The 14,911-nt window shown below is 29.2% G+C and overlaps 1 protein-coding gene across 1 annotated transcript; it reads left to right on the plus strand.

Annotated features, from left to right (window-relative positions):
• The first annotated feature begins 206 nt into the window (after positions 1–206).
• Positions 207–14,078, plus strand: Top1 (topoisomerase 1). The gene is made up of 7 exons (XM_065510084.1): positions 207–401; positions 7,628–7,809; positions 7,898–9,070; positions 10,506–11,635; positions 11,842–12,092; positions 12,162–12,349; positions 12,416–14,078. The coding sequence occupies exons 1-7, from the start codon at positions 375–377 to the stop codon at positions 12,516–12,518; spliced, it is 3,054 nt and encodes a 1,017-aa protein (XP_065366156.1). The 5' UTR covers positions 207–374; the 3' UTR covers positions 12,519–14,078.
• The last annotated feature ends 833 nt before the right edge of the window (positions 14,079–14,911 follow it).

The following is a 14,911-nucleotide window of genomic DNA, read 5'->3' on the forward strand; positions in this document are numbered from 1 at the left end:
GTGTTGTAGAAAAAAAATTACTAAAAATATTCTAAGTTCCCTTAAATATTGGGACTTAGAAAATTTTTTCATTTTTTTTCTCTACCAACACTTATAATTTTTTTCAACTTTGTCGTTTTGCTGGCTGCCTCGTTGTTTTTCAACTTGTAAAATTTTCATTTTTTCCGTTCATTCGTCTTTAGTTGGTTGGCGTGTATTTTTGAATCAAATCAGCAGAAGGGAAAATATACTGAATTTTATCCTCTTCGGTGGCATCAAAGTATATAAAATAAATTTTCATCAAATTGATATAATTTTCAATTGAACTTTTGTTTTTAAATTACACAAAGATATTTTGGTTTAAGGGAATTAATTTTCCTTAATTAAAAGCAAACATGAGTGTCGATGTGTCGGGAGAAAATGTAAGTATTTTTTTAATTTAATATTGCATATTTAAGTTTTCCTGTAAAAAATTTTTATTTTAAGTTTTTAAGTGTTTTTATTTTTTTCGACTTGTAATAATTTTACAAATTTTTTCAATGTTATATAGACTTTGAAAAAAATTCACAAAAATGGCGACAAGTCACTACACATAATAAAATCAGTAATGTAAAGTAGCGTTTTTCGTATTTTATTCAGTGGGAAGATGGAAGAGCCAACAACGTGTTTAAATTATTATATGGGATGGTATTCTTGTTGTTACCATCACATTATAAGGTTAAAAAATATTAAGTGTAATAGTTACGTATATTGTTTATCGTTTACATATTTTGCCAATCAAGATCCCGGAAACAGTTTATATTTTCATATTTTTTTTCTTAATATTCATATTTTCTGTATTTCCTGTCTTCGGCCGGACGAAGGGTCTTGTATCGAACACCGGCTTCGCTAAAACCATTTTTCCGGAATATCAAAGTTTTCTGAAATACTGTCAAAGTTAATAAACAGTATCTTATTATATATCATATAAGAGGTATTTTGAAGCACTATGCAATGATACCCATAATGATCAGATCATTTTCTAAATCTATGAGAAATTTGACTTTAAAATCGGGATCGGTAGAAAAATATTGGGACTTAGTACATTGGTCTCGTGAAATCAAAAGTTATCGGGTTTATATTCGATCTAGAATTAAATTCTTTATCGATTAAACAAAAAATTACATTGGATTTCATAAGTCAAATGTACCTTTTTTATCGTTTTCAAAACCGATTCCGACAATGATTGGATTCTATGTCAACCCCGTATATCTCCTAAACTAAAATTATTAAAATGCAAGCTGTTTTGACGATCTTGATTTATACCATCCAGTCAAAATCGTTCAAGATGAAAAAAACAAGACTAATGGAGTCCACAATATAAAGTCGGTATATCTAAAGTAAAAAATTATTTTTCTGAAATTAACAGTACATTTGACAAGTTTTGACTTGTTTCGGATTAGGCCGAATATAAGGTTCGGTATCGTCTTTGGTAGCTCTAAATAAATAAAATAAATGTAGCTCGAAATATTGAAGCTCCAATATTCGCAACAAAAAACTTGTTAAAACAATTTTTATAAAATTGGTTTCTTTGTGGCATTCTTTACATATCGATGGCTTAATATAGAAAGGTCGTATATTTTTTTTCAAAATCGTGTTTTGTACATATTCTGGTATACAAAACTCTAATAGACCTCCTTAAAAAATTCAGTTTCCTATGTTGACGAATAACAGATTTACAGTAATTATAAAAAAGCCCTAACTCATTTAAAAAATCGTTTGAAAGAAAAACCCCTAACTCATTTAAAGTGGAATGCATATTTTTTGGTTTATATTAAAACAAACAACTCTTCTAAAAATATTTTTTGATATATTACAAATTTTTAGTTGTTTTTTTTTTTGTCAATTTCTCTTTCTGATATTATTGAGTTTTTTCCTTCTCTTGTAAAGTAACTAAAAGTTGAGATACGACCTTTCTAAATTAAGCCATCGAAAAATTAAATCATTTTCTGTTCTGAAAGAAATAATGTATCTGCCCCTTACAAAACCGTTTTTTTTTGTTGTATTAAATTGGATATACATATGTATGTCGCTGATAAATTTGTTTAAATAAAAGGTATTTAAACAAAACTATATTTATTGAGATACTTATATAAATATTTGAATTTAAAATATAATTTGGAGCCTATTAGTTCCTAAATGTTTCAATATTTCATGTACTGTTTATTTATTGTGATATATCTTAAAAAGATCTTTAATTTGATACAACATGAATTTGTTAAAATTAAAGGTATGTATTTAAAAGACCTGTCCCAAAAAACTATACCTATATAAATATTTGAATTTAAAATATAATTCTGAGCCAATTAGCTCATAAAAGTTTCTATATTTCATGAACTAATCTTTATTTAGTGCGAAAGATTTTAAAAATACCTTTAATTTGATACCACATATGTATGTCCACATATTTATTATACAAAAAGGGGCAACATTATTTACCAGAAAAGAAAATGTCAAATTATTTCAGATCGAATTTACAAAAAGTACTTATTGTTTCCACAAAATGGCCTGTCCCTTTAAATCAGTTGTCGCCACTCTAGCTACCAGGAGAACAACACGGTCGGGTTCGCATATAAGTAATTTCATTTCTGTGGACTTTTGACAAAGCTTAAGTGAAATTTTCAAAATCGTATTTTTCTTTGAGACCAATAATAAACTTCTTCAAGGAAATAATAAAAGAATTACAGTTTTTACACTCTCCTGAAAATTTTTAAAATTTCACTTAAGTTGTTTTGTCAAATGTATTAGTAAATTTTCAAAAAATTTAATTCAATAGTTTAGTTTATCATGTTTAATTTATTGTTGTCCATTTTATTTTAAAATATCAGATATACCCCATATCGAATAGAAACCTGATATCAAAAGTAATATTCAAGCTACTTTTTTTACTCTTTAGTTGACCACTCTGTTTACAATGAAGTATAAAATTTGATGGCGTTTTGTAATACTGTTCCATCATTGTTGTCGAGTGTTTATTACTAGATTCGTTGTGTTTGTATTTTTCAGACACTTAAATATTTCACTGCAAGATTTTGTTATTTTTTTTTTGTTTTTCATTTAGTCAGACAGCCACATGAGCATTTATTTAAAAATACAAAACATAAATAAGTTACATTTGTACAGAGTAGAAATAAAGGTGTACATTGGTGGATATAGAATAAAAAGATTATTTTATTATACGAGTAATCAATCAGTCGTAGTAGATGGTATTATTGTAGTGTTATTATTTGTTTCTGAAATAGATTTACTTTTTATTTTTAATTTTTTCATTTCCTTGTGCTTATTCATTTATCTAATCACGTATGAATGTGTTACAATAGCGAGGCGACGCTACTTGTTTTTGTATTTAAAACAAACATAACTTCAGGATAATTAAATTAATAATTTTTTTTCACAATGTGTTGAAATAATAAGTAAATAAAAACAGTTACTAATATTTGTTGAACTTGCGTAAATATAAATTAGTGAGATAAGACTTTTGTCCCTTTATTTTTATTTAGCTAGGACAAACCTTGACCTCTTTCTTACTGCGACCTAAAATAGTTTTCTATCTATTACTGTTTATTTTACTATTTCCCACATAGGTTGTGTGATTATTGTTGAATATTAGATTTAAATAGCTTTGTAAATTTCACATTATTATTATTTAACGTTAAAGGTTTTAATATGAAAAATTAAAAAAACTTTAATCATGAATAACAAAGTAAATAATAGTTAAATTTGGAAAAAGAACACAAAATACATCTGGAATAAATCCGTGTCTCACTCAACAAGGAAATGTTTGATATTGTGTTCAAAAATAGTCGGTTTTGTGTAAAATTATAAATTCTTTTGGTAGAAATACGTTTTTATACCCTTTACCATGAGTGGTATATAAGTTTTTCATTCCGTTTGAAATTTCTATATTTCTTATTTTAGACCCCATAAAGTAGTATATTTGTCCTATATTCTGGATCGTTATAGATATCGTAGTCAATATAGCAATATATTCTGTCTGATTTATAGTCCCGTTTAGGTTGGTATTTAAATTCGAGAATCTGCAACAAACGTTAGAGATGTAAGCAAAAAACCACAACTACCTCGATTTTTTGCCTATTTTTATATCCTTCATAAGGAAAAAAGGATTATGTACCTATTTGTGGTCTATATCTGGATTTTACTAAGTCATTAATATAGACAATATGGATATCCAATAATATATTTCAAAGACCTTTGCAACGGCGTATATAAGGCCAAAGTAAGTCGGTCCTACAATGGGTCAAAATCGGGAAAAATACGCGAATCAACATTTCACATGAAATATTTTCCCTTTTCCTTTTATCGTTCATCAACTTTGTTCACGTGAAAAAATTTCCCCTTGTTGTGAAATTTTTAGATGGAATTTTGTAAACAATAAACAGCTGTTACGAACAAAATCAACTATTGTGAATGTAAAGTTCATCATGATATTCCCGATAGCAATTTTCCCTTCGAGGGAAATGGATATTTCATGGGAACAAAATTTCACATGTTATTGCCGATAGGGGTGATTTTTTACACCGATTTTTTTTTCACCAAAAACCTATTTTTTTTGTTATAAAATATAAGTCTTACTTGTTGATATACATCTTGATTAAAAAAAGTTTCAATATATGTTTTTGAAATATATGTTGCTGAAACCAAAAAAGAAAGGTGTCTGAAAGAAAAAGCACCATAAAAGTAAAATCAAACAATGTAAATTGCTATGTATTTGTAAAAAACACATATTTTTTTTGTAGTGTTCATTATTTTTTTCTTTAAAATGTTAAATAGCTTAATAACTATTTAAAAATTAAAATAAAGAAAAAACGCACGTGATCTTGGTTGTTTTTGTAATTGAAACAAACATATGTTTATTTATAAAGGTTGTTGCTAGAGACACACATTAATACATACATATGTACATTATTGTATACAACATATGTATATCAGAGCTGTAAATGAATCATTCTTTTTTGATTTTAATTCATTATGAATTAGCTAAATTTTGAATTAATTCATTGAATTGAAAAAATGAATTGAATGAAATTTGAATCAATTCAAACGAATTAGGCAGAAATGAATTTCAATTCATTTCCAATTCAAATGAATTTGTAAAAATGAATTGCAATTCATTTACAATTCATTTGAATTGAATTGATTTTGAATTAATTCAAATGAATTAGAAAAAAGAATAGCAATTCAAATGAATGATTCAAAAATGAGTTGCAATCAATCAAATTCAAGAGCAGATCTCTAGGGGGAATGAAAGATTTCTCCTACCAAAATGAAAATATCCAGTACAAAAATTGAAAAGCCTTGTCCTGTATACGCGCCTGATCAATGAAAACATGGTGTTTGGAGTTTATTTATTCAAGAAGAACTGATTTTTATTTTGAAATACGCTGAACGACAAAACATATTTAATATTCAAGAAGCAATTAATAATTTTTGAAATTTTGTGACCCACGACCACCCAACAACAAACTTTTTGCTAATATTTATATTATATTTATTTCAAAAAAATAAAACTATCTTCCAAAAATAATCAAAAATAAGGAAAACTAACAATGTATGTAGTTCAAAACACAATTGAGTTTCATTAATAAGGCTAATTAGATTTAATTAGAATGCATCATTCACCTTAAACAACAATAGCTTTTCAAAATTATCATCTGAAAGAAATCCACGTTTAGGGATGTTTAGAATAGAGGCGTACGAAAATAATCTTTCAACACCAGCTGACGATGGTAACGGCGCATTATATTTAAAGGAAGACTTTTTAACCGTCGATTAATTATACTGCATACTTAATGACATTGAAGAATCTGCTAAATATGCTGCGAATTTCGCGTCGGAGTTGGAAATGAATTGCTAATTTTTTTTTTAATTCGTTTGAATTAATTCAAAATCAATTCAATTCAAATGAATTGTAAATGAATTGAATTAATTCAAAATCAATTCAATTCATTTGAATTGGAAACGAATTGCAATTCATTTTTACCAAATTCATTTGAATTAATTCAAAATCAATTCAATTCATTTGAATTGGAAACGAATTGCAATTCATTTTTACCAAATTCATTTGAATTGACTCAAATTTCATTCAATTCATTTTTTTGTGTGAATGATTCGCGAATTAATTCAAAAATGAGTGATTCATTTACAGCTCTGATGTATATATATATTATACATAATATGTATTTATAAGATCGAATAAACGAAAAAAAACAACGTGGCCAACCAACCTAACACGTGTATTCCTTCTTGAACAATAGCTAGCTCATCTCTTAAATAATGTAAAAACACACTAGTAATGTTATAAACAACTACGTTTTTCCCCAAAATTTTAAAACCTAAAAATTGTAACCAGATTTTTACTTCCTGGTCGTTTTTTTTTTGTTTCTATTTGTGGGTAGTTTTATTTTTACTTGACATCAAAAAATGTTAAGGGATGTAAGTAAATAATTGTGAATTTTTCCTTTAAATAAACATTTTTCATAGCATCTAACAGCTGAGAGAAATGAAATTTCATTTGTTTGTTTTCTTTTGTTACAAGTTGTATGTGCATTTTATGTGGGTATTTTTGTATGTACAACTTGCAAAATTATGAAAAACTCGTTTTTATTCCTAGGCCATTTTAAAGGGGTGTGTATTTTTTTTGTCCATTTCAATTTATAATTTTTCTTCTAATATGTATATATGTATATATCAGTCAGCAGTAGGTTTTATGATTTTCAGAACTTAACAATTTCATACTTTTTTGCACAAATGCCCCAACTAAACAGCTGATGATAGTGTCAATAAAATGTATATTCATATTTTTTAGAAAATTTTCATATTTGAAAACCCTTTATCATTTCTATTGATAGAGTAATTCTCATTTGAAGATTTTCATACTTTATAAAAAATAAAACAATTTATGGTCATAAATATTGTTTTAATATGTACTCGGTTTAATTGTTTACATTTTATATTTATTAACAACTAAAAACTGTTTCCCAAATGTTTCAATGTCAAATTAAATATATTTCTTAACAATTCCATTAAAACATTTTAATTCTTTCTTTATCGATTTATTTCAAAATAATATTACCTTTAACTATAATGGAATATTAGAAAACAGTTGAATTAGCGACAAACGAGCGCACAATTGATAAATTCACAAGGTCTCATGTCATATTGTCATAATGTTTCACGACTCAGTAGCTTGGCTTAACCGACTCTTAGGCGTGTGGCGCAGGTCTCTGCTGGTTGGTTACGATAACACAATAAGCAGAGTACAGAGTAGTATTATTTTTTAGGACATATTTAGCTTGAAAGACAATAACAACATTTTCAAACCATTGTGAAATATTAGAACATTATGACAATATGACATGATAGGAGACCTTGTGAATAGACCAAATATGTCTTTTTGTAAATTATTAAAAACAAAAAACCAATTAATGAAAAAAAATCAATTAATTCCGTTTGGATTTGAATTGACAAAAATATAAACATTAAAAAGTTCCGAATTTAGATTTTAATAAATAAAGCTCGAAATTTAATTAATTTGTAATTATTTCAATTTATTTTTTAAATTTACGCTTATTTCTTTTTGATATTTTAGGCACCAGCCCAAAATGGGGGCACTGCTGAGGTACAAGTGAATGGAGTGAGCAATGGTCATAGTAATGGCCATATAAGCAGTAGCAGCAGCAAATCCCATAAATCATCAAGCAAGGATAAACATCGTGACAAGGACAGAGATCATAAGAGTTCTTCGTCAAGCAGTCATAAGAGTAGCAGTCGGTGAGTGTTTCAACAAAATCTTATGAATATACAACAAATGTATAACTATTAAAGCATTTATAACTAAAAATTATTTATTTAATTGCAGCGATAAAGAAAAGCATAGCTCTTCATCATCATCCAGCAGCAAGGATAAACATCGTGACAAGGATCGTGATGACAAACATAAGAGTTCTTCATCGAGCAGTTCCAGCAGTCATCGTGACAAGGATAGGGAACGTAGCGACAAAGACAAACATAAATCATCTTCGTCGTCGTCATCTTCAAGTCACAAAAGTTCTTCGAAGGACAAGGAACGCCGAGATAAGGACAGAGATCGTAAAGAAGGCTCTAGTAGTAGTAGTTCTAGCAAAGATAAAGATCGCAGTGACAGAGACAAAGACAAGGATCGTCATCATAAATCAAGTTCATCCAGTTCTTCCAGTTCTCGTGACAAAGACCGTGAAAAGGATCGTCATCGTTCATCGTCCTCGTCGAAACATAAACATTCCAGTTCTTCTTCGAAATCGTCATCATCGTCGTCCCGCAAAGATGGTGAATTTATCAAGCCTGAACCTTTGTCTCAACCTTCTAATCACTCGCAAGAGAATGGTTTCAATGGCGATGTTTTATCGCATGATATTAAACAGGAGCAGTTTACACAAGATCCTCTAGAGACTAGCAGCAATGGTCTCAATCAAACCTTTGAGGATAATAACAAAAGAGAAGACGAAAGAAGTTTTAATGTATCGCAAGCCAGTTCTTGTGACTATTCCATGTCCCAGTTCCGCGAAGATGAGCCACCGTTTATAGCCAAAGAAGAAACCAGCTATAAAGAGGAAAGCTCTATGAAGTATGAAGACGAAGAATCACCAGACGAAGAATTTAAACCCGAAGAAGAGGAGGAAGACGAAGATATGCCATTGGCCATGCGCAAAACTAAATCGGAGACTCCTCAAGAACAAATGGATGAGGACGATGATGATGAGGAAGACATACCCTTAGCCAAACGTAAAATGAAGATTGAAGAGGATGATGAAGACGATGATGAAGATGTACCATTATTGGCTCGTAAGAAACCGAAAAAAGAATCCAAATCAAAATCAAAGGACAAGAAAAAGAAACGTGCCAAGGAGGAAGAGGAGGAGGATGATTATGCTGACGAAAAGCCCAAAAAGAAAAAAAAGAAGGAGAATAAAGCAGTAAAAACAGAAACTGTATCCCCGACCAAGCGGGTTAAGAAAGAGAAGAAAGACGAAGAGGAAGATGAAGTTTGGAGATGGTAAGTGTAAAAATTAACAGTTTCTATACTTTGTCAGCTTATTATTGCTTTGGCTCAATATTGAGAAAAATCTAGGAAGAAGAAACATACATTCTTTTTGAAGTTTTACTTAAGTTTTCTCAAAATGTATGTGATATTTTTTTTATTGTTTTTACCATTGCTGAAAACTTTAAATTGTTATACACATGTAGGTGTAAATATCTTAAATGTGTCGCTTTTCATTTACAATTCAACGAAAATAAGTCTTATATTGTCCTAATATTGTCCATATCATCCATATAAGGTCAACATCTGAAAATAACTTTAACTTGAATAAATTGCTTATAAAAGTCGAGAGATCAAATTCGACTCAAATAATTTTTATAAATAGCCAAGTTGTATGACGATCGGTCCATCATTGGTCCCATAAACAAGGGCCCACAAACAAAATTCATTAAAATTGTGGACATAAATCATGTTTTATTTTTGATTATGCTTGATATCTCAAAAAGCATACAAAATGTCGAGAAACGGATTTTGGAATCAAAAAGACTCAATTTCGCTTGAACATTAATTCATTTAAAACCCATTTAATAACACCCTCTCGAAATTGTTTATCTTTCTGCGTTCCAAGTTTATGATATTTTATATATTCTATGGCTGAGATTATCGCATCAGATATACGAAAGTGAGCATTTTCAAATTGTTATATTGTTATACATATATCAACGAACATATTAGATTTCAACTGATTCAAGTTTAGAACACGAAAACCGTTAGTCCAAACAATAGACTTGTCAGATTCTGTAAATTCAAATTTATAAGTAAAATACATATGTAACATAATACAAATTGAAAAAAATGTATACATACCCAGCAAAAACTTTACTTAGTAAGCCAGCAAGTAATATTGCAGCCAAGGCATAACTACTTATTATTTGACTGAAATAATGCTGGGTATATTTTGCTCCGTTGCTTGGCTCAATTTGATATTTACAACAAAAAAAAAAACGCCAGAATAAATTATCGTTGGCAACACTAAATTATCAAGTCATTGAAACAGCTGTTTGAATCAAATTTTGACACTTGAAATTGAGGTTATGTACTCCTCGGTCATTTAGTGTGTTTGTGTGTATATATATTTTGCGTAATGAATTTTTTGTTCTCCAATGGCAAAAGCGATTGCAGTTGCCTCAGTAATTTCACGATGCACATGTGAAAACATTTTGGCAACAAAACAAAATAAAAATTCACTTGTTTTACAATTAAAACTTAATTTATTCAATCACTCGAGACTCTTGAGGCCGCCTCCACCAGCGGTAGACTCTTTCCTAACATGTCACAATTACGTTACAAAAACTAAAAAAGTTTCTTTGGTGGCAAAAGCAAAGAAATTGATAGTAGTGCCTAAAACTAAACAAAAGACAACTTCTGAACTTTCTGCTCAATATTTTAGGTGGGAAGAGGAAAAGCGTGAAGATGGTGTTAAGTGGAATTCTTTGGAACATAAAGGTCCAGTTTTTGCTCCCCCCTATGAGCGTGTGCCCAAGAATGTACGCTTTTTCTACAATGGCAAACCCATGCAGTTGTCGGAGGAAACCGAGGAGTGCGCCACATTCTATTCGAAGATGTTGAACCATGACTACTGCACGAAACAGATTTTCAACGACAACTTCTTCAAGGATTTCCGCAAGACTATGACTAAGGAAGAAAAGGAGATCATTAAAGATTTCAACAAGTGTAATTTTGAAGAAATGCATCAATTCTTCTTGGCCGAATCGGAAAAACGTAAGAATGCCTCTAAAGAAGAAAAACTTGCCAAGAAAATGGAAAATGAAGCCCTGATTAAAGAATATGGTACCTGTATTATTGATGGGCACAAAGAGAAGATTGGTAATTTCCGTTTGGAACCGCCGGGCCTTTTTAGAGGTCGTGGCGAACATCCCAAAATGGGTATGATTAAAAGACGTATACGTGCTGAAGATGTATCCATTAATTGTGGCAAAGACTCAAAAATACCCCCACCACCACCAGGACATCGCTGGAAGGAAGTCGTACACAATAACACGGTCACTTGGTTGGCCTCGTGGGTTGAAAATGTCCAAGGTCAAGTTAAATACATCATGTTGAATCCTTCGTCCAAGCTAAAGGGTGAAAAAGATCATGTCAAATATGAAACTGCTCGCAAATTGGCCAAATCCATTGATAAAATTCGAAATACATATCGCAACGAATGGAAATCGAAAGAAATGCGCGTACGTCAGCGTGCCGTTGCTCTCTATTTCATTGATAAATTGGCCCTAAGAGCTGGCAACGAAAAAGATGAGGATCAAGCTGATACCGTTGGTTGCTGTTCGTTGCGTGTCGAACACGTTAAACTGCACAAACAGTTGGACGGCAAAGAAAACGTTGTTGTATTCGATTTCCTGGGTAAGGATTCCATACGTTACTACAATGAGGTAGAGGTGGAAAAGAGAGTATTTAAAAACTTGGAATTGTTTATGGAAAACAAAAAAACCGGTGATGATCTATTCGATCGTTTGAACACACAAGTTCTTAATGAACATTTGAAAGAGTTGATGGAAGGTATGTAGATATTTTTTAATTAAGGTAATTCATGTCAATGTTTTTGAACCTTGCGAAAATGCGAACTATCGCACAATCACAACAGACATATTTTATTTATTTATTAGGCAATGTGTACTACTAAAAATCAAAAACTATGACGTCAATTACCTTAATATTTTATTTTTTTGATAGACGGAGTATTAATTTATTTGTTTCATTTAAAGGTCTCACTGCCAAAGTGTTCCGTACCTATAACGCTTCAATTACATTACAAAATCAATTAAATCTTTTGACTAAGGATCATATGACAGTACCCGAAAAACTTTTAGCCTACAATAGAGCCAATCGTGCGGTAGCCATTCTGTGTAACCATCAACGTTCAGTACCCAAAAGTCATGAAAAATCTATGGAAAATCTCAAAGAGAAAATACGACAAAAGCGTGAAGCCATCGATGATTGTGAAGCTGAATATGATGTAAGTACCGAAATGATTTATTTACACAGTTTGTAGTTTATTTACAAAATTTGACGTTTTCAATTACAGGAACTTAGAAGGCAACGCGGTTCAGTTAGGGATCGCATCAATGCCGACAAAAAGGCCAAACAATTGGAGCGTTTAAAAGACCAATTGAAGAAAATGGAATTACAGGAGACTGATAGGGATGAAAACAAAACCATTGCTTTGGGCACCTCCAAGTTGAATTATTTGGATCCACGTATTTCTGTGGCTTGGTAAGTTTCCATTTTGACAAATTAAATCTAAACATTAGATACATTTTCGATTTTTACTGTTTACAGGTGCAAAAAACATAATGTACCAATTGAAAAGATTTTCAATAAAACTCAAAGAACCAAATTTTTGTGGGCTATACACATGGCTGATGAAAATTATGTATTCTAAATGCCACACCACAACAAAAATTAAATTAGTATTAGGTACTAAAAACATCCACAAAGAAGCCCACCCAAAATTCGAAGAGACAGAAGAACAGAACAACACACTAAACTAGTATAATAACCAATCTTCACTTACCACCCTTCTTATTATTGAGTTTTCATCAATATTCATGCACACAGTTGGTTTTTGTTTTTTACATATAGTACATAACTACTAAAATATCATATAGTAATTCATAGAATTAAAAAAATGAGAAAGAAAAACAAAACTGAGAAAGTAATTTAGTGTTCAACATTAAACAAAAAAAAAACTAGCTTAAACAACTAAAAAACATTAATTACTAAAACACATAACAAACACAACAGTAAAACATATTTCAAATTTAAATATGTATGTTTATAACCAACTCAACTTTCATAATTAATTATTGACATAATTTTAATATTATTTTTACAAAATAATTTTAAAATTTTTAATTATACATATGTACATGCATACATAAATAAACATTATTATGTATATTATTTTAGTAAAATTAAACTGTTTTTACGTGCTTCTCTACCCAATCAACCAACATCTTACAGGAACAGTCTAAAAAAATCAAACAATTTTATGGCGAACATAAAATTTCATTATTAATTTTAGTTGTATATGTGTACACAATATACATACATACAAACATATTTGCAATTAGTTTAATTTATAACAAATTATTTTCCTATTTAAGAATATAAATAAATAAATATTTATAAAATACTGCATATGAATGCGAGATCTTAAATTATGTCATACATAATACCAAGATCTAATAATAATAATAACCTTAACACACATACGTGCAAATGTTTAAATCTATAAGTTACAAAATAATTTTGTATTTAAAAACAAACAAACAAATTTGTATTACAATTTATTTTACTTTCAAAAGAAATCCATCCTCCTATCCTAATTAATACCTTCACTAAATGGAAACTTGTTTTTATAAATTTAATTCATTTGTTTCTTTAATTTAATTGTTTAATAATAATTTAATTAATTATTTTCTTTTAATACAAATATTGTTTTATTTTCATTTAATGCATTTCTCTCTCTCTCTCTCTTGACTTTATAGAGTATTTCTTAATTATCGTTTTAATTTAAAAATAAAAGTGTGCAATCTATAATTATAACATCATTTTGCCTCATAATAAAATTTATATTATAATTTATTTTCTTACATAAAATTTAAAAAATGTCTATATTACTAATTAAAGTTTTTAATTTAATCTTGTCCACTCCTAAATATTAATATCACTTTGACATTTACAAAAACAATTATCGCATCAATCCATTCATATTGATAATTGTTGAAGAATAAAACGAAAACTATTTGTAGTGTAATAATATAAAATGGTCTTAATAATAAATCAACAAGCTAAAAGATAAAAACCTTTTAGAATATAGAAAATGAATAAAATAAACATAATTCTTAAGTGATAATTTAGTACAGAAATCATATACATACATAAACATTGGATTAATTGAATTGAAAATAAAAACTTATTTCAAACAAATTAAAAAAAACGAATTCCTTTTTTATACTTTATACTTGGTGACGAAAAAAAAAATCGGGTTAAAAAAAATTTTTCTCATTCATTGTCAGTCCGAATTTCTATGGCGTTATATACGTCATATGAAAGGTCTTTGAAAATGACATCATTAGATATTTCTGTTCCCATGAAATATCCATTTTTATCGAAGACAAAATTGCTATCGTGATATTCCCATGAGCTTTTCATTAACAATAGTTGATTTTGTTCGTAACAGCTGTTTATTGTTTACAAAATTCATCAGTCGTAAAGTAGGTCTGGGTAGAGCCGTTCCTGTGAAAAAATATCGATGTTTATTCCATTCGATTCATCATTAATTCACATCGATGTTATTCGATACATCAATTAAAAAAATGCATCGTATTTATTCTAACTGGAACTAAAAAAAATTAACTGAATAAATAAAAGTTTAATTATTTTAACAAATAGAATATGGGAATTGTTTATTTCATGAGGCATTTTTTTATTATTACATTATTATGGCCCTAATTGTGTAAAATATCTAACATACAAAAATAACTTACATTACTGATTACTACCATAAAATACCAAGAGAATTTTCTTCACATACAAATATATTTTAGATTTTTTCTGCAAACGCTGTTACATTTTAAAACAAATCAAGGTTTTAAAAAAAGTTTTAGAAATCATTCTTGGAGGGTTTTTGTTTCAAGACATCATCACTACATTAAATGAGTCGCAATCATCTACTTAAACAAAAGCTGCTGGATGCGTAAAATTTTAAATTCAGCTTTTCGATACATCGATGTATCGATTAACATCGTATGATACGATACATCGACATTT

The sequence above is a fragment of the Calliphora vicina genome, chromosome 4 (assembly GCF_958450345.1).
Source record: "Calliphora vicina chromosome 4, idCalVici1.1, whole genome shotgun sequence".
Taxonomy (NCBI): domain Eukaryota; kingdom Metazoa; phylum Arthropoda; class Insecta; order Diptera; family Calliphoridae; genus Calliphora; species Calliphora vicina.

What these genes read in the sequence shown, in the direction of transcription:
- Top1 (XM_065510084.1), top strand. Translation starts at nt 375, where the DNA reads ATGAGTGTCGATGTGTCGGGAGAAAAT. An exon ending in TCGATGTGTCGGGAGAAAAT is followed by an intron (nt 402 to 7,627) that starts GTAAGTATTTTT and finishes TTGATATTTTAG; the next exon opens with GCACCAGCCCAAAATGGGGG. An exon ending in CCACGTATTTCTGTGGCTTG is followed by an intron (nt 12,350 to 12,415) that starts GTAAGTTTCCAT and finishes TACTGTTTACAG; the next exon opens with GTGCAAAAAACATAATGTAC.